The 21,309-nt window shown below is 41.7% G+C and overlaps 1 protein-coding gene across 1 annotated transcript in view; it reads left to right on the top strand.

Moving 5' to 3' along the window:
* The first annotated feature begins 225 nt into the window (after window positions 1-225).
* LOC126100587 (uncharacterized) overlaps window positions 226-21,309 on the top strand; it is a 61,974-nt gene continuing 40,890 nt past the window's right edge. The window contains exons 1-2 of the mRNA XM_049911210.1: window positions 226-339; window positions 19,222-19,299. Coding sequence (XP_049767167.1) covers window positions 268-339; window positions 19,222-19,299 — 150 coding nt within the window. The 5' untranslated portion in view covers window positions 226-267. The remainder of the gene's footprint in view (window positions 340-19,221; window positions 19,300-21,309) is intronic.

Genomic DNA, 21,309 nt, shown 5'->3' with positions numbered 1-21,309 from the left:
GCAATAGATGCAGGAGTGAGAAAAGTTCATGTTGTCAAAAAATGTCCTTTTCTTTCTGCTGAATTTTTAGAGTAACGTTAAGTCCTCTTAACTTGGTTAATGGAACCAATAAATGTGCTACATAATGCGTTGTGGACACCTCTAAGATGATTTATTTGATCACCACTTTCTATTGCTCATGCTTAGGAACGTATGTAAGTTGATGGTATGAATTTTTTCTGTTGCAAGTACATGAATCTCATTTTATGTCTTTTCGTCTAGATAAAAATGGAAATTAATAGTCCTGTGGCTAATGGAATACCAGACAATTTTGAAACAATTACAGCCAGAGAGGTTAAGGTAGGATTAGTTTTTACTGCTTACATTACTGTATTGATTTTTATACAATTATTAATTTGCATTGTACATAAATTTTCCTTCCAGTTCTCTCCATTCTTCTCTCTTTTTCCCTCTGATCTATCACCTCCAGCCCTGTCTACCTGGCTTGTCTCTGCCTCTCTGTGTTCTGTTTAGTAAAGAATCATTTTCTTATTTTAAAAATTTCAGTTTTGTCAGCCTTGTTCATATAAAAACATCTTGCACTTATTCCACACAGCTTGTGATAATACTTCACTTCGAAAGCTAATGTGCTGATGTAATTAGGAGAATGACAATAGTGAGTAAGAAGTACGTTGCAATTTGTGTGAATTAGATAATTAAGTGGTATAGATTTGAACAAACAGATCCAAATGCAAAATATTTATGTAAGATAGTTAAATGTTTAACTTACATGCAATATTTTTTAAGCTGTTTAAAATTTTTTAATCCTTAATGTCCAACTTGTATTTTAGTTCCAATTATGACCTTCACTGCATTATTAGCACAACCTTCGTTCACCTTTTCCACGATGAAGGTAAGAAATGGATATTAAGAATATTAAAGACAGAAGAGAAGTATTGTTTTAGGAAGAGGGGAATAATAGAAATAATAAAAACTGATGTTGAGAAGCAAACTGAGTGAATTTTACTTGTCTTCATTGTGAGTTCATTTGATCGTTTCTGTTCCTTTCTTGTGGCAAATAAAGTATTTATTAGTTTCAGTGCTAGAGACTCAATTGTTTCTGTGCCTTAAATACTGTAAATTTGCTTTAATTTGCAGTGATTGATACAGTTATCGAATTCTATTTTTTCCTCTGCTGCAGACAGTTTTAGTGAATTTGGACCTCTTTGGGAATAGCCACATATTATGATATTGAAATCCTGTGCTGTTCAGAAGTACAACAAATGTTCCTTTAGACTTGCATGCATGCCCAAAAGAACCTTGCTTTGTACATCTATACAACACAGGCACTGCATTATCATATTTATCTGCCAACACAGCAACATTCAGTGAAAATTTCTCCCTGCATGAGAATATGGATGAGTGAGTACAGGTTGTAGATGTATGGTTAACAATGTATGGGAAGACTGTATCTGATGATGAAGTGTGCACAGATATCCTAATGGTGAGAGGATATCTTGCAATAAGCAGGAAATGTGGGTTTGAGTCCCAGTCCAGCACAAATTTTCATTGTCATTCCTATATACAGCCGATGATTGCCCATATTCGCAACTGTGAATACATTTTGTTTAGTTAAATGTTGCGCACCTTCATTCACTTTTTAAATTAATGTTTTACACTGCCTGTGCATGAGCACAGACAGGGCACTGAATGAACTGCCTTAGGAGGCTCATTAAGAAATATCAACAATGGCGGAAAAGACATTGCTACTTACCGTAAAAAAGACACGTTAAGTTGCAGGCAGGTACAATTAGGACACTGACATTAGCTTTCGGCCACAGCTACCGTCACACACACACACACACACACACACACACACACAAAAGCAAGCACATAATACATGAGAGCCAACTCCAGCATCTCGGGCCTGTCTGCAACTTGACGTGCCATCATTACGGTTAGTAGCTACCAGTCTTTTTCTACATTTTTGATATTCCTACCTGGAGTTTCCATTGTTCGATTTCGATCACTAAAGAGAATTATTTTCCTGGTGCAGAATTACATAACTGCTGATACATAGGGTTTGGACAAAATAATAATACTCAAAATAATAATACTGTGATATAAATGCTTTTCCAGAACTTGGTTTCTAATGTAGGTATCTTGCTCGGACATTGTCTACTTGTGCTGTTTCATTTCTGGCAGAATTCTGAGGTTCCAGTATGTCTGTGATCATTGTCATGGGGTGTAATATCAGACCTTACATTGTTCTATATAGGGCAAACTGATATTTTCATAACATACATATGTGAGAATAGTCACATTTCTTATATGGGGATTTAAAGATATGACACTATACATACTTTGTTTGTGTAGTTCTTTGTGTCCCTGTACTACGTTTCAGTATTTAATAATATTTCACAAGTTCTGTAGTTATGCAGTAAGTATCTCACTTTAATCTAGTCTCAAGTTTTTCTGTTGGTCACATTTGTATCTAGTGACTAGTGTAGAATAGTGAAGCAGTGAAGTTACAAGCTAAAGCAAAGAAACTACAATAGCATGAGAAGCCTGAGCTGATACATTCCAACCAGCTATAGTAGATAGGTAGAATAACTGTAAACCAGAATCAATTCAAAATCCTCATGAGCTAAGTCTGTAGTACCAATGAAAATTTCCTAAGTGAAGTCTTGCATAGTAATGGCAAGTCATTATACTGGGGTTGTAATGATGCGTATTCAATAGCTTCATAGACAGACAACAAATGTTGGCTAGGGGAGCTGCATGAGCCTTTGTCACTCACCAGAGGCAGTGCATGGGTGGCACTCTTTCATTGGAGGGCATGCCCAGCTTACCTGCCACAGTCACCTAGCCTGGCTGTGAACTGAAGGCATTGATTCAGATACAGCTGAAGTATCTGCCTCTGAGATAACATCAGTGTTGTAGGACACTAAAGCAATATTACAGTTTAAATGTAGAAATAAGTGCGATTTTGATGATCTTAGATTTAGATTCCTATTTCTCAATACCCAAATTCTGTACTATATCCAATTGTTGCAGTGAACCTTATGATGTCTATTTAACCTTAATGTAGTGACATATAAAACACCTGAGTCCGCTACTATTTAAATCGCAGTTCCTCATTCACATCTGTCTAACATCACTTCACATTTCATCACTACTCTGCTCAATATTAGAATCATATTAAATATCTTTCATATATCATCAATTGGTTCCTTTCACTAAACTTCATATGTTCAAGTGTTGTTCTTACATTACTTAATTCATACCGCTACTGTTCTTATAAATTTCCTACTGACAGCCACATCTGGCCACTAATGTCCTTAATCCTACCATATTTGTTTTAATCCTGTGTGTTCACAGTCGATACTCTCTTCTTAAGCGTTCATTCCCCTTTACTTCTTTCCATTAATCTCCAATTAGTTCATTATGTTATGTCCTTCCTCCAATGCTGCCATGCCTTACACACTGATGAATCATAACATTATGATCAAACACTTAATGGGACCTTGGTCAACCTTTGGAATGCAACACAGTAGAGATCCTGCATGGTAGCAACTCAACAAGTTTGTAGGTTTCTGGAGGTGTGTGTCAGCAGATGCATATGCAGAAGTTTCATAGATCCCGTAAATTATAGGCCAGTGGTTTGTGGGAGTGCAGCTGTCACCTGATAGTGACTCAAATGCACTCATCAGGTTCAGATCAGGCAAATTTTGTGGCCAAGACACCAACATGGGTTCATTGTCAAACCCCTCAAACCAACGTAACACTAATCTGGTGTTGTGAGACAGGCAATTATCCTGCTGGAGGATACCATTGCAATTACGTAAGACATGCAGGTGGTCATTAACAATGTCCACATATTCCATAGCCATCATGGTGCTATCTAGAGGTTCGACAGAAGCTCAGGTGAATGTCTCCCATAGCATAATATCATCCCCCCTCCCCCCAAATCCACCCAGGGCCTGTGGCACAGTGCATGTTCACCTGTATGACAACATAAACAAGAAAGGTAATTGACCCAACCAGGTGAAATATTTTCATTGATCAGTGGTCCATTATTGATGATACTATGCACACCTCATAAATGATGATATTGTTGCATCAACAGGGAAGCACGTAGGCATTGTCTGTTGCAGAGACCCATGTTCAACAATGTGTACTGAACAGTGTGCTCTGAAACACCGGTGCCTACTTTCTCATCAGATCTTCCATGGATTACTCCTATGCAGCTTTACAGAGTGGGCAAGCTTCTGACATGTACATTTTGCGATGAGTTGAGGATGTCCAACACCTTGTCACACACTCAAGGTTTCACTGTCTTTCAACCACTTTCCATAGGTGCTCATGATGGGTGCAAGCCGACAGCCTGTTAGCTTCTCCATTTCCAAAATGTTTGTTACCATACACCAGGTCATAACTGAAGACGTGTGGAAAAACGGGCTAACCCACAGAATTAAGAAATGTAGAAAAATAGTGTTTTGTAAATGAGGCTGGAAAAATTACATCATTATTATTTTATTTTTTTTAAGAAATCCATAAAGTATAGACCAGTTAACGTTTCTGATTTGTCATATCCTTTATATTGGGATGTAACATGAAAAATAGTAATTAATAAAGAGGAACAATAATATGTGTAGGTTTGTTTTGTACATTATCAAACATCCACAACTACAAATTACCATTAAACATAATAAAAAGTACTGTAAAAGGGTGAATTGATGATAACACATCACATAAGGCTCAAGTAGATTGAGCCAATGGCCACTATAATAGTTAGATGTCGGAAAACAATGCATCCAGAGATGAAAGCAATGAACATAACAGAACTATTAGTTTTTGAAAATTCTGAGCCTGTTTCCAGATTTTCATGGGCAGTACTAGCCTGTTTAACATAGAAGTTAACTTTTTCTTCTATTTCTTTTTTTCTGACAATTCTTCTTTGATGGGATTTGCATCTTAAAGTGATAACAAACTCGACAGGTATCACTATGTGGTTTTACAAAGCCAGTACTGAAAAACTGACAAAATATTTTACAGTACAAGCCATGGCTAAGAGATTCCTTCTTGTTGAATTTTCACTTACCTGGATAAAGACTGTACATCTTGCTAATGTTTAGATCTACATACAAATTGTCATGTTGGGATTTTTTTATGGAGTAGTAACTTGACTGCATAGGAAAACTATTTATATGAGCCATGCAAATTCCTGATCCTCCCCGTTGCATTTATTTGGGCGATTGTTATGTCTCAACTGCTTATCCATCTTAAATAAAATATTTAGATTTTAATTTCATGTTACCCATAAATCTACCACTGTGAATGTCCATCTAGCGTTTTGTTGCCTAATGAAACCGAGAAACTTACTTGAGGACTTCACCTACAGCAACCTTGTGTATTATGGCTGTCTGCCGCCTAGTCCTCTCTGGTCATCAGTATACCTGTGCTTGACAGGGTTCATATTCAAACATCAAAATACACTACTGGCCATTAAAATTGCTACACCAAGAAGAAATGCAGATGATAAACGGGTATTCATTGGACAAATATTTTAAACTAGAACTGACATGTGATTACATTTTCACGCATTTTGGGAGCATAGATCCTGAGAAATCTGTACCCAGAACAACCACCTCTGGGCGTGTACAGGTACAGCTGCGCATGCAGCTTCAACACGAGTAGTGACTGGCGTATTGTGACGAGCGAGTTGCTCGGCCACCATTGACCAGATGTTTTCAATTGGTGAGAGATCTGGAGAATGTGCTGGCCAGGGCAGCAGTCGAACATTTTCTGTATCCAGAAAGGCCGTACAGGACCTGCAACATGCGGTCATGCATTATCCTGCTGAAATGTAGGGTTTCGCAGGGATCGAATGAAGGGTAGAGCCATGGGTCGTAACACATCTGAAATGTAACGTCCACTGTTCAAAGTGCCATCAATGCGAACAAGAGGTGACCGAGACATGTAACCAATGGCACCCCATACCATCACGCTGGGTGATACACCAGTATGGCGATGACGAATACACGCTTCCAATGTGCATTCACCACATGTTGCCAAACACGGATACTACCATCATGATGCTGTAAACAGAACTTGGATTCATCCGAAAAAATGACGTTTTGCCATTCTTGCTCCCAGGTTCATCGTTGAGTACACCATCGCGGACGCTCCTGTCTGTGATGCAGCATCAAGGGTAACTGCAGCCATAGTCACTGAGCTGATAGTCCATGCTGCTGCAAGCGTCATCGAACTGTTTGTGCAGATGGTTGTTGTCCTGCAAACGTCCCCATCTGTTGACTCATGGATCGAGACGTGGCTGCATGATCCATTACAGCCATGCAGATAAGATGCCTGTCATCTCGACTGCTAGTGATACGAGGCTGTCCCATATTACCCTCCTGAACCCACTGATTCCATATTACGCTAACAGTCATTGGATCTCGACCAACGCGAGCAGCAATGTCACGGTACGATAAACAGCAATCGCGATAGGCTACAATCCATGTTAGTAGTAGTATATATTTTTAATAATTACTTTTTGAAAATAAGTGAGACAATTGATTCAAGGAGTTCAGGAGAGAAATCAATACAATATATAGAAGAAGCAACATTGAGGAAATTTAGTGAAATGATAGTATCTCATAAGTCCCCACCTGAAATAAAATAAGAATTACAACCCACAGAAATAAAAATTTGTATGAAGTTCTTGTCTACAACAAGACAATAAAAGGTTATGGCCCTGTAATACGTAATGTTTTCAGATATCTGTGTAATACATAATTAATTCAGGGTATTTCCTAAGACAATATAAAATATGCCCTTTTTTGTGCTTTTCTATAACAAAAGGTGATGCCAGAGCTGTCGGTGACCACTGACCAGTCTCATTCCATCCATAATTTTCCAAAATTTTTGAGATGATGAGGTACCTCAGGGATGTCACACACTGTATAGTAATGTGATACTTAATAATGGTTTAGAAGTAAGTGTGTTTGCTCTGCTGACACACCTATCTATCCTTTTCACTGAGCTATTCTTGCAACACATCCTTCATTCCCGTAACCCTCGTGGACTCCATCTCTGTTAACCCATTGTTCCATCCAGCAGTTTTACTTTCCCTTCTCCTATCATCACCTTCCAATTCACATTTCATTGTCCCCTTCATTGTGTGCCACTCTCCATTGGCTCCAGCACTCATGCATGACATGTCAAGCACATCCATCTTCCCACATTCCTAGCCAGCAAACCAGCTTCCTTCCCCCAAGGTACTGGCTACTCACCTCAACCTCCTGCTCTCTTCCTGCCTCCCATCTCCCTCCTCCCCTCCTTTCTATCTCCCTCCCAATCAGTCCACCTGCTGAACCACAGTACCTGCATTGTGCATCTAGCTGGCATCATTCAGGGGCACAGATGCACGAGAGCTTGCGCATGTGTGTGTGTGTGTGTGTGTGTGTGTGTGTGTGTGTGTGTGTGTGTTCTAGCTTGAGAAAGGATTTCTTATGAAAGCTGTCAAGTTTTCTGTTTATTTTGTGCGTGTCTGCCGATGACTCAACCCATTCTCTATTAAAATGTTCAGCTTCGCTTACTTTCACCAAATGTTAAATACCTCGGACAAAAACAGTGTTTGTAGTTGGAAGAAACTGAAGATCACACCTGTCTATAAGAGAAGTAACAAAAGTTATCCACAAAACTTTCATCCAAAATCACTGACATCCATCTCTTATAGAATCTTAGAACAAATTGGGAGCTCAAATCTGATTGGAATGATTCCTACATGCCAAACAACTGGGAATTTCAGAAACACCTGTCATACAATCCCAATTTGAGCTCTTCTCACATGACGGTATTAATAGTAATTCCAAAATATTTTCAGATGATGCAGTTAGTTTAATGAAGTGTTGTGTGAAGAAAACTGCACAGATGATTTGATGAGATTTCAAAGATTGGTAACTTGGTTTAAATGTTCAGAAATATAAAACTGTACACATAAAAGAAATCAGGAAAATAGTATCCTATGACTACAATATCAACGTGAGACAATTATATTCAGTCAATGTGGTTTTAACAGTTTGTAGCAGGATACGAAATGAAATAGTGATGTAGGCTCAGTTCGACATAAAGTAGGTGGCAGTCTTCAGTTCATTAGTAGGATACTGGGAAAATGAAATTAATCTTCAAAGAAGATTACTTACAAAACTCTTGTGCATCCCATAACCGTTACTAGAATATTGTTCACATTTATAGTACTCTACCAAATAGGTCTAACAGAAAATATTCAACATACACCAAGAATGACGTCATGAATGGTCACAGGCCTATTTGGTCCATTGGAGAGTTTCAGAGAAATGCTGAAGAGCCTACTTATAAAGTTCCAGGATCCAAGATTAGATGTGAAACCTAGGAAAATATTTTTCTCTTATGGACTGTAAGACGCAAGACTCATCTAATTACAGTGCACACAGAATCATTGAAGCAGTCACTCTTTCTATAGAAGTAGAGATGAAAGCCTACTACATGATACTTGGGGAAGTACTCTCTGCCATACACTTTGTATTGGTTTTTAGGGGGAACATGATCTGTGGAACATAAAACCTAAAACTACCAGCAATACTTTATGACCACACTTACCATGTACTGTTGTGAAGGATGTGATTGCTTGTGAAGACTACCAGAGGAAGTTTACACCTGAGTCTGTTTTATTTCAGCTGTGAAATGTGGTGGTGACTCTATCATGGTTTTGACTGTGTTATATTTCCAGTTTGTGCTACGGTCAAAAATGTAATGTCCTTTCTCAAATTGCTCTAAATGTAGAGTGGTTTGATGAAGATTACTGCGAAACAACATATTTCTGCAGTCTTTACAATTTTTTGAGTTATTTATCATTGAGCAGCTGTGGCTTGTATTGGAAAACCACTTAAAGCCCTGTTAAATGCTTCCAGTGCCTGTCAAGAAGATGGTCAAGTTTCACTGCAAGAAATGACAAAAAATCTGAATGACCCCCAGCAAATTACATTGTTGTATGTATCTGTTAGGAGATGCTAGCTGTTTTGGATGCAAAAGACAGCTCTACACCATATTATCTGGGTGCTGATACTACTTCATTCTGCTTGTATAGAACAGTGTTTCTCAATCTTCACCATGGTTGTCAGTATCAGGTCCCTGATGTAATTCCCAGTTCATCACACTCCCTTGGCAACTCAAAAAATGAGAAAGCTATTTGAGAGGTTTTGGATTGGTTGTATTTGTCTGTATTAGTGCACACCTTTGTGTCATTATTCATATTTTTTTTTATTTCCTGCAACTTTTGGTCCATTGTGAATCTTTTCCTCTTTCCCATCATATTGGAATTTTCATTAATAGAGTAAGCTATCTATCTATTTGCCCATCTCTCTTCCTTTCTGTGTGTTTCCCCCCTCTCCCTCTTCTGCGTTTGCCTATTTCCAGTTCTGCTCCTCACATGACCACAATCCACATCCATCCTTGTCGTGTCTCTTTGATTAGTCATTTACTCCTTGTCACTTATGTTTATGAGCACAGAAACAAAATTAATTTGTTGGTGTGATTGATAAGTGGTATCCAGGATGACAATTCCATTTTTGTGCATTATATTTCAATGACTGACCTAAGCAGTGTCACTGCATGCTTGTAGCATATAATAAGCTCGTCTTGATCAGTCTTCAGAATGGTATGTTCAGAAATAGTACTGACAAGAGAGCTGGACATTCTAAAGCATACATTTTTAAATAAATGCATTTTTCTCCTGGAAATACTAAATCATCTTCACAAATTTATTTCCTGGGCACCTATTTACAGATTACATAAAATAATTTGATAAAATTAATTACCAACAGCTGTTGGTAATTTTGGAGAAATATATGTTCTTCTGCATCTCGTAGAAGTAATAAAACCCCCCAGGGGGTTCACAACTCTTTTGTGGACACGTGCGTAGCGAGCACGGGACCCCGAGCTAATGTGGCCCTCCTTCCTTTCCGGGCTGCATACCTTCCCTTTCCTCATCCTTCCCCCTCCCCCATCTTCCCCCCCCCCCCTCACCACTGGCTCTTTCCTTCCCTTTCTCCCCCTCTGGGAGTATGGTTTGTGCCTACGTCCGGAGATGGACGCTCTAAACTGTTACAAATTCCTTGCTTTCTATACTTGCAAGTCTTCATCCTTCCTATGTCCTTCTCTTTTCCTTCCCGCTTCTCTCTGCGCTTTTCTCCACTGCGGCGTTTGAGACCCCTCTTCTTTCCTTTCCCTTTCTCTTTTTTCCTCCCTGTGCGTGTCTGAAGGCCGACCCACGCACTTCCATGCATAGCCGGTGACGGGGTAACGCGTAATTCCCCGCCCCGGGTAGACAGGTAGGACACGTACGTACCCCCTGGTAACGGCCAGGCCCAGGGAGGGGTGATTACCTGAGCTGATACCTTTCGAAAGTGCCGATTGGTCCTTCCGTCCGTTTGTCGGGAGGTGTGACCTGAGGTGTGAACAATCACCTAAGGCGGGAAGCCCTCAGTGAAGGCCCCCACAAGGGAGGAGCGCGCCATCGGAGACGCTGGTAATCACGGGGGATTCTTCCGCAATGGTTTCCTCACCTTCCACTATGTCTGCTCACAAACGTAAGTTCACTGAGTCTCAGCCACAGACAGCTCTTCCATCGTTGCCACAGTTCCTTGTTGTTTCTCGGTCTGACGAAGGTCACGACTTCTCCACGGACAACCCTTTCATTATTCAGAAAGGTGTCGACGCAATTGCAGGTCCTGTAAAGTCTTGTTCCAGGTTACGGAATGGCACCTTGTTGTTAGAAACAGTCAGTGCCCTCCAGGCACAAAAATTGCTGCGTACTTCTCTGCTCCACACCTTCCCTGTCCGGGTGGAACCGCACCGTACCTTAAATTCCTCGCGTGGAGTCGTTTATACACGCTCCCTCGATGGATTGTCTGACGAAGAAATTCAGCACTACCTGTCTGACCAGGGCGTAACGGCTGTTCATAGAGTTATGAAAAGGGTTGACACGAACATCATTCCAACCCGCACTGTCTTCTTGACATTTGACAAAGTTCAACTCCCATCGAAAATCAAAGCAGGTTATGAGATAATTTCTGTTCGCTCTTATGTCCCAAACCCTAAGCGTTGCTATCGGTGTCAGCGGTTCAATCACACCAGCCAGTCCTGCTCCAATCCGGCCAAATGTGTTACGTGTGGCAAGGATGCCCATGAGGGTGCTTGTCCACCTCCATCCCCTCGCTGCATCAACTGTATGGGTGACCACGCTGCTTCCTCTCGAGATTGCCCCGTTTTTAAGAACGAAAAGCTCATCCAGGAAATAAGAGTGAAGGAAAAGGTGTCGACCTTTGCTGCTCGAAAATTATTTGCCAGTCGCCAGCCACCGCGCCTCAGACAGGAAAATACAGCACTGTCCTTGCTTCTCCTCGGCCAACAAAGGAGGCGGCCACGCAGACTTGCGACCTCACCTTTAGTGCCACGGTCGTCAGATCGGCCAGCGCAAAGATTGCCCGTTCAACCTCACCACTTTCGCCTGCCCACTCTATGGCTCACCCTTCATCGGGTTCTGCTAAATCTCGAGCCCAAAAGTCAGACACCAAGCCTTCCAAAAAAGAGCATACTCGTGAAGAGTTTTTACGTACCGCAACTTCCCAACCATCGGTTCCTCCTTCATCTAAACATCATACTTCTAAGAAGGCTACAAAGAAACCTAGTTCCTCTCCTTCTCCGCCAAGGCGTGTCCCATCTACAAAACCACCTGGCGGAAATCGCCCTCGGCCGTCTTCCGTGTCGCCGAGGCGCACTGCTGGTGGCCGATCAACCGGCCGATCGCTGGTGGCAGGACCTGCTCCTGACCAACCTATGGATCAGGATCTTCTGCCTTCGGCTGAATGCCATTCCATGCTGTCGGTCGCTAGCTCCGAGCAGTCTTTGAGTTGACAGCAACTTTGGTCACATTCCTCCATTTTCTGTTCACCCCATGTCCATTATCCACTGGAATATCCGCGGCATTCGAGCCAATAGGGATGAATTGTCGATCCTCTTACGATCCTACTCGCCGGTCATCTTCTGTCTTCAGGAAACAAAGCTGCGTCCCCATGACCGCTTTGTTCTCCCTCATTTTCAGTCCGTCCGATATGATCTCCCCTCTGTTGAAGGCACTCCAGCCCATGGAGGACTCATGATTCTTCTCCATGATACTCTCCATTACCACCCAATCCCCTTAAACACTTCCTTCCAAGCTGTCGCCGTCCGTCTTTCCCTTTCCGGATACACGTTCTCTCTTTGTACTGTATACATTCCATCGTCCACACCAGTGGCACGAGCTGATCTCCTTCATCTTCTTGGTCAGCTTCCACCCCCCTATTTGCTGGTTGGGGACTTCAATGCCCACCACCCGCTTTGGGGATCCCCACATCCTTGTCCATGAGGCTCACTATTGCTAGACGTCTTCCACCAAGCGGATCTAGTTTGCCTCAACCCTGGGATCCCTACATTTTTATCTGCCTCCACGACAAATTTATCTCATTTGGACCTTGCGGTCAGTACTGTTCCGCTAGCTCGGCGCTTTGAATGGTTCGCCCTTGATGATACACACTCGAGTGACCACTTTCCATGTGTCCTTAGACTGCAGCCTCAACTGCCATACATGCGCCCGCGACGATGGAAGTTTGCCCAAGCTGATTGGACACTTTTTTCGTCTCTAGCGACATTCGATGACCGTCACTTTCCCAGCGTCGACGATGAGGTCACACATATTACTGATGTTATTCTTACGGCTGCAGAACATTCAATACCACGCACCTCCGAATTGCCCCGGCGCCCCCCAGTTCCTTGGTGGAACGCGGCATGCCGTGATGCAATACGTGAGCGGCGACGTGCTCTCCGCGCTTTCCGCCACCATCCTACTTTCGCCAACTGTATCCGCTATAAGCAGTTCCGTGCGCAATGCCGTCGCGTCATCTGCGATAGCAAGAAGGCAAGCTGGAAATTTGTTATTAGCTCATTTAACACCTTCAGTCCCTCCTCGGAAGTTTGGAGTCGGCTTCGACGGTTCTCAGGCGTGCCTAGTTTCTCCTCGGTCTCTGGGCTCACTGTCGCGCATGATACATTCATGGACCCCGTCGCAATTTCTAACTCGTTGGGTCAGCACTTCGCTGAGATTTCTCCCGAAGAAACGTGCAGCGGAAGTGCGACCTCTTGCTTTCTCCTCTCAAAATCGCGAAAGCTATAATACTGTTTTCTCCATGCTTGAACTCCAACATGCACTCTCTTCTTCTCGCTCCTCCGCCCCAGGACCGGATGGTATCCACGTCCAAATGTTGCTGCATTTATCAACCCATAGTCTGCATTACCTCCTTCACCTTTATAATCGAATTTGGACCAACAGTAGTTTTCCCAGACGATGGCGGGAAGCTATCGTCGTTCCCGTTCCGAAACCTGGAAAGGACAAACATCTCCCCTCTAGCTATCGCCCCATTTCTCTCACGAGTAGTGTCTGTAAGGTTTTGGAGCGTATGGTGAATTACCGTCTAGCCTGGTGGCTGGAGTCCCGCAGTCTTGTAACACCTGCCCAATGCGGATTCCGAAAGCATCGTTCTGCCGTTGACCATCTTGTTTCTCTCTCCACTTATATCATGAATAATTTTCTCCGGAAACGCCAAACAGTAGCAATATTTTTTGATCTGGAGAGAGCATACGATACCTGTTGGAGGACAGGTATCCTCCGCACACTGTTCTCTTGGGGCTTTCGAGGTAGGCTGCCCCTTTTTCTTCACGAATTTATGGCAGAGCGCACATTTAGGGTGCGGGTGAACACTACTCTCTCCCGTACTTTCTCCCAAGAAAACGAGGTACCCCAGGGCTCCGTGCTGAGTGTTGTACTGTTTGCCATTGCCATCAATCCAATTATGGATTGTCTCCTTCCTGATGTCTCGGGCTCCCTCTTTGTGGACGATTTTGCGATCTACTACAGCTCTCAACGGACCAGCCTTCTTGAACGACGTCTTCAAGGATGTCTCGATCGCCTCCACTCTTGGAGCATCGAAACCGGCTTCCGTTTTTCTCTCAGTAAGACCGTTTGTGTTAATTTTTGGCGACGTAAGGAGTTTCTTCCACCCTCCTTACATCTAGGACCTGTCAACCTTCCGTTTTCAGACGTCGCTAAATTCTTGGGTCTTATGTTTGACAGAAAACTACGCTGGTCCTCCCACATTTCGTATCTTTCGGCTCGCTGTCTGCGATCCCTCAACACCCTCCGTGTCCTGAATGGTACCTCCTGGGGAGCGGACCGAGTGGTCCTTCTCCGCCTCTATCGCGCCTTAGTGCGCTCGAAATTGGACTATGGAAGCATAGTCTACTCCTCCGCTCGGCCGTCTATTCTTCGGCGTCTCGACTCTATCCACCACCGTGGATTACGTTTAGTGTCTGGAGCTTTTTACACCAGCCCTGTGGAAAGCCTTTATGCTGAGACTGCTGAACCTCTGCTGTCCAATCGGCGAGCAGTCCTTCTGAGCCGTTATGCCAGCCATCTTGTCTTTCATGCCTGCTAATCCAGCCCATGACATATTTTTCGACGCCTCCTTTGATGTAGGGTATGCAGGCCGCCCCTCCTCTCTACTACCACCGGGAGTCCGCTTCCCTCAACTGCTCCATTCTCTTTCCTTCCGCTTTCCTAAAACCTTCTTGACAACTTGGGGTACAGCACCGCCTTGGCTCCATCCCCGGATCTGCCTGCTCCGTGACCTTTGTCGATTTCCCAAGGATGGTACCCCTTCACTTGTTTATCGTCGGGCATTTGCTGCTCTATGTGCACAAATGACGGAAGCCACATTTATTTACACCGATGGCTCGAAAACATCGTTAGGTGTAGGGAGTGCCTATGTTGTTGGCGACACCCCAAATCACTTTCGGCTTCCCGACCAGTGTTCGGTCTATACTGCAGAGCTTTACGCTGTTCTCTGGGCTGTCCACTACATCCGCCGCCATCAGCGGATACAGTACGTTATCTGCTCCGATTCTCTCAGCTCTCTCCTCAGTCTCCAAGCTCTTTACTCTGTGCACCCTCTGGTCCACCGGATTCAGGACTGTCTGCGCTTGCTCCACCTGGGGGGCATCTTGGTGGCTTTCCTCTGGCTCCCGGGACACGTTGGTATCTGCGGAAATGAGGCGGCCGATATTGCAGCCAAGGCTGCAGTCTCTCTTCTTCGGCCAGCTATTCCATCGATTCCCGTCGCCGATCTACGGAGCGTTTTATGTCGTGTTGTTCATTTATGGCACGCGCACTGGTCGACACTTCCCCAAAATAAATTGCAGGACGTGAAAACTCTTCCTTGTGCTTGGACCTCTTCCTCCCGAACGCGTCGTCGGGAGGAGGTAATTTTAACTAGACTCCGGATAGGGCACTGTCTTTTTAGCCATAGACATCTTTTAAGCGGCGATCCTCCCCCACTCTGTCCCCACTGCTCTCAGTTGTGGACGGTAAGACACCTTTTAATTGAGTGCCCCTATTTTACTCCGTTACGCGCCCGTCTACAGCTGTCGCTTGATATATCGTCAATTTTAGCAGATGACACGCGATCAGCCGATCGCGTTCTAGAGTTCATTCGTGCCAGTGAAATGTCGTCTGTCATTTGAAGTTTTTTTTGGGACAACCAACCTCCTTCTGTAGTTAATTTTTCAGCCTTCCTTCTGCTTTTAGTTTCTCCAATTTTATGACTTTCGTTCCCATTGCTGCTAGTTTCCGTTTTCGTTTTTTTACTGTTTCCTAAGTCACAGACCGGGTGCTAATGACCTTAGCAGTTTTGCACCCTAAAACCATAACAAAAAAAAAGAGTAATAAAAGGCATGTACAGGGATGGATGCATCACTAACAGCAAGGGAATGATTCCACACCATGGCCAGCTATCAGGTCAGACTCAAGAAGAATAAAATTCCTGCCCCAATTAAAATCTTGCCTCAACAGACTTGGGAATGGTATATTACAAGCTTACCAAAGACATCTAAATGTGTATACAGAAAAATGCTTTAATAATTCATAGGTCCTTGTTATCAAGCACTGTGAAAATAAGAAAACACTTACAAGGCTTATTTACATAAATTGCATTACTGCGCCATAGCTGTACTATGTCATATATTACAAAGTATTCATGTTATGTAAAATAGTTAATTGTGAGTACAAGGGTTGATTTTGTTAAGAAATTCATCAGTTGTGTGGAAGTAGTTGATTACAAATTAATTATTTTGGCTACTATAAAACTGTTCTTTAGTGGTGCCTAAACTTTTTACTCTTTTTTGCAAGCTATTGAAAATGGTTGTTCCTGAATAATGAACATGTTTTTGAATGAAAGTGAATAACTTCGGCCTTATAAAGTTTGTTGTTATTGCTGATACTGTTTCTGTGGATTGAGCTGTTAGACTGTAAAAAAGGGACATTACTTATGACAAACTTCATTAAGAAATAAATGTACTGAGAAGCAGTTGTTGATATGTGTAGTTTTTTGAACAGCTTTTACCAGACATTCTTGAACTGACACCACAAACAATTCACAGTGCACACACTTGGAGCCAGAAAGCTATAGCTTGGTTTAATAAGTTACTCAAAAATATCAAACAACAGAAAATCCAGGATGGAATAACAAAAGTGTAGTGAGAAAGCTAGATTGTTATTCACCATACTTTGTGGCAGGAAGGAGTCATAACTACAGCTGATGGGAGCAGCAATCTGCTGGTGGGGTGAGGAGGTGGCATGGAGAGAGACTGTTAGGCAGGATGGTGTAATGGAAGATTGGTTGGTTTTTGGGGAAGGAGACCAGACAGCGAGGTCATCGGCCTCATCGGATTAGGGAAGGACGGGGAAGGAAGTCGGCCGTGCCCTTTGAAAGGTACCATCCCGGCATTTGCCTGGAGCGATTTTAGGGAAATCACGGAAAACCTAAATCAGGATGGCCGGACGCGGGATTGAACCGTCGTCCTCCCGAATGCGAGTCCAGTGTCTAACCACTGCGCCACCTCGCTCGGTTGGTGTAATGGAAGACATGGTGCTGCTATGGAAGTGTGCAGGAACATGCTAGGTACAGTTGGGTGGTTTGGGGGGGAGGGGGGAGGGAGTGGAAAAGGAGAAGTAGAAAAGGGGAAGAGGACTATTAGGTGTGTTGGTGAATTGGAAGCCTGTGTTGTGGTGGAGTAGATGTAAGCAAGCACATAGGTAAGTGGAGGACAGGGCCTAGTGGAGGTTCCTAACCCCCCTCCCCTTCCCCCTCCCCTCTCCCCAGCTTTTGCTAGGCCTGTTCTTGACTTACCTATGCCTTCTCTGCTCCCACTTCAGCACAACACAGGCTTCTATTTCATCAACTCACCCACTAGTGCTTTTCAACTTCTCTACTTCTCCACTCCCCTCACCAAATACCCGACTGTTCCCAGCAGCTACTACCACATCCCCAGCATTTCTCTGCACGATCCCACAAGCAGCACCACATCTTCCTTTACCCCATCTTGCCTACCCCTGTCCACCCCCCCCCCCCCAACCCCCTGCTTTCTCCTAATTCCCACCACTGGACTGCTGCTCCCATCAGGCACAGTTACAACACAGTCCAGCCACAGTGTCTAGCTACATTTGTCATGTATGTGTGAGTTGTGCTGTTGTGAATATGTATGTGTTCTCTACTTCAGAAGAGGCCCTTCATTTGAGTGTTGAAATGCGTTATAGCTGGTTCCCCCCCCCCCCCCACCTCCCCCCGATGACTTAACATATCCAATGTGGTGAGTAGCAATCTGTCATTTTCATAGTATGATTGTTACTCAAAAATATAATACGTAAAACATTATCAAATGCCAGTAAACAATGATGACAATCTTTTTGTTTTCACATCACCTGATAATATTCATATTGCAAACGGTGACTTGTTTAGATGTTTCAGCAGGTTTATTGTTTGCTCCTCCAAACTGAATTTTGCCAACTTTTGATCCCAGAAATGTAACACTGCTAACCTATTCCATCTATATACCCTCATATATGGTGTATATGTTTTGTAGTTTCTAAACTGCATATAGAGAGTTTATCAGAGTTTAATGAGAGTGATACTAAAGCAGTGTTAATTGTATTTTAACCAACAAGACTAAATGAATGACATGTACAGGAGCAGAAATCATTATATGTAAACAGTCTTTGAATATTAGTGGGTAGGAGGAGCCAGTTCATCCTACTTTCAAAATCAAATAGATTTTGGATATAAGGAACAAAATTTCTCAATTATATATTGAAATTCTCTCCAGAAATACAAAAAAGTAGGGAACAAGATTATTCATAATCTTTAAAAAGTAGAAAATTTCATGTTTCGTACATGGAAGTAAAAAGAATCAGTTATTGACAAAATTATTTAATAGGATAGATAAAAAATATACTCACCAAGCGGCAGCAGAACACACACATAAGGCGGTTGTAATTGGCAAGCTTTCAGAGCGAGTGGCTCCTTCTTCAGGCAGAAGGGTTGAAGGGCAAGGAAGAGGGGTGAAGGAAAAGGACTGTTGAGATCTAGGAAAAGGGGTAGATTTTGGGAAAGTTACCCAGAACTGTGGGTCAGGGGAGACTTACCGTACAGCCTTCGGCCTGAAGAAGGAGTCACTGGCTTCGAAAGCTTGCCAGTTAAAACTGTCTTGTGTGTTCTGCTGCCGCTAGGTGTGTAGATTTTTATCTATCCTCTTAAATAATTTTGTAAGTGAAAGTGAGATATTAATTCAATAAAAATAAAATGCTGTTACAAAGAGCAGAAATTAAGTTGCCAAGGAGAGCTATAGGTCACCTAATAAGAAAACTGAACAGAAATGTAGAAAGAACAATGTAGTTTTGCATACAAAGTATAAGATTTATAAATATCAGACAATGGGTTAAGAATATTGGTATTAGCAAGGAAATGATGGAAAGACTGACACCACCAGTGAACTTAAGTTGTGACATAAAGTCTGCAGGAGGCCTGTGACCACAACATAAACACTGAGCACATCTTATATCATTGCTTTATTAGGTCACTAAAAATCTGTTGATAAAGCAGTGGTATAAGATGTGCTCATAGTGTACTTCCAACAATAATTAGAAGTTATATGACAGAAGAATACAAATATAAATGAAAAACATGTATTTTAGTACTTTGTTGTTGTTTGTTATTTTTAATCATATTTTCTCACTATCTATAGTGAACTAATTGATGTCACACTCTGTTTCAGGAGTACAGAATAGCTTATGGTCACTATCTTCCACCAACACAAATCCTGCGCCTCCTGGAGCCACGCGCTTATTTTGCAGTAAGTATTTTTTCTATCTTTTACTTAATTTTAGCTCTGTAAAACATTACATGAACTAGTAGTGTTATTATGAAATTTCTAATAGTTCTAGTGAGCAACAGGATGATTCCTTCAATAATGTCTATTCCTTTTTCTAGTTCCACCTAGTAGAATTAGTGCTCCCTCGTCTTAATAACATTGTAGTCAAGAAAACATACAATCATGAGAAGAGGCATAATTCTTCAGTACTGTATGGTTAAATTTTAAAAATATCTTTTGGTCTAGGGAAAGTTTTATGCAATACCAGACCATACACATCCCAAAGCTCCATACAGATACTGTGTTAAAAATATATAGGTTATTGTTATGAGCTAGTAGAGAGAATTAAGAACTATAAGAATATTGCTGGCATACATAATTCATTACCGAGTGTATGAGAGATACCATAGGTTCAGTTTGTCATAATGAACATTTACAATTATTATTATATGTTGCTTATATGTGGTTACCTTCCTTTAGGGTAAGTTAGAGATGACAGATTCTTCTGTAGCTTTTTAGTAAAAAACTTTATATTTAAGAATCAAAATCTTCACAGCTATGTTTTTCAGGCTCCTGTTTACAAATCCATCATTCATAATATTTCGTTTCTTCCCCATTCTTTGGCACATTAGTTATGTTTGATTATTGTGTAATGTTACGCAATTACAAAATCTGCTGAAGTGTAAAAGAATTTGTTGCTGTTCATGGCAACAGCTAATACTGCAAATATTTTATCAGATTGGGATGTAAATTCAGTGAAATACAAATACTTATCATCTTCTTTTCTTCTTTGCTGCAACAGCTGATTCTTGTAGATAATCTGGAATTCTTCCGATCTGCAGGCTTTGTGTGTGATATGTATAATAATCAGACACACCATTTTAAATATTAATGCTTGTTATCACATTGTTTGGACCAATGACATAGATTTCACCTCAAAATCTGGCAGAAGACTGACATGCTGGGTACAAAAATCTGTCCATATTTATAATAAGCACTAAATTGGGTTAACTACTATAAACACTTACAATTAAATTTTACACTGAGCTGACAATTCAGATGGCAAAATACTTTAATTTACAAGTACATATTTTCTAAATACATAAGTCACAGTACTCCTTTTGTTTTCATAGTGAAATATGAGATGTTTAGTCTAACAATTCAAATGCTTCCTTCTTTACTTAAGGCCAAACTAGTTAACAGAGAGACTTCCTACCATATATTGAGAGATGAAATTAAGTATAGAATTTCGTGATAGGGGCAAAACTTACATATGTGGCTCGGTTATCAGGAAGTTATATTGTTTGCATTTCCTAATAATGTCCTCATCATGAATTTTGTAGTTTTAACATGTTAACTTGTTTCTGCAGTTTTGAACACATGAGAAGTTTAAGAACATTTAATAGAAATATATTTGAGGTATTAAAATATGACTGCAGTAATGTTTGATAAATTGAAAAAGAGCCAGATAATATCAGATAATATTCATTATTAATTTCCACAAATTTTCCCAAAGGTGATTATTATTCATGTTTGGCTGTTTTGTAACTTTTGGTACTGTTTGCATCTGCACTCACCTTTATTCAAATTCCAATACAGATCTTCAAAGTAAACTCCCTTGGACATAATACAATAATTCCAGCATTCAGTCCAATGTTCAAAACACTCCCTAAAGACTCTTTTTGAATGTCTGTTGAATACACCCGACAATTGATTGTTTAGCTCTCTATAACTCTGAAAATAATGACCCTGAAGCTCTTTTTTCACTCCAGGAAATACGTGGAAGTCACATGGCACTATGTACAGTGAATAAGGTGGATGTAACAGTTTTCCTCCTTAATTGCCCCTTCAGTACATCACAGTAGTAACTTGCAGTAACAGTACATCGCTCATCCTCTGTGTGATCATGCACAGTGCCTTGCTTATCAAAGAAAACAAGATGCATGACTTTTCCTGCACTAGGTAGAACTATTGTTTTGATTGTGTAAATCA

This window comes from Schistocerca cancellata, chromosome 9, assembly GCF_023864275.1.
Source record: "Schistocerca cancellata isolate TAMUIC-IGC-003103 chromosome 9, iqSchCanc2.1, whole genome shotgun sequence".
Lineage (NCBI taxonomy): Eukaryota > Metazoa > Arthropoda > Insecta > Orthoptera > Acrididae > Schistocerca > Schistocerca cancellata.
The sequence above is the reverse complement of the archived record's forward strand: the minus strand, read 5'-3'. Positions and strand labels throughout refer to the sequence as shown.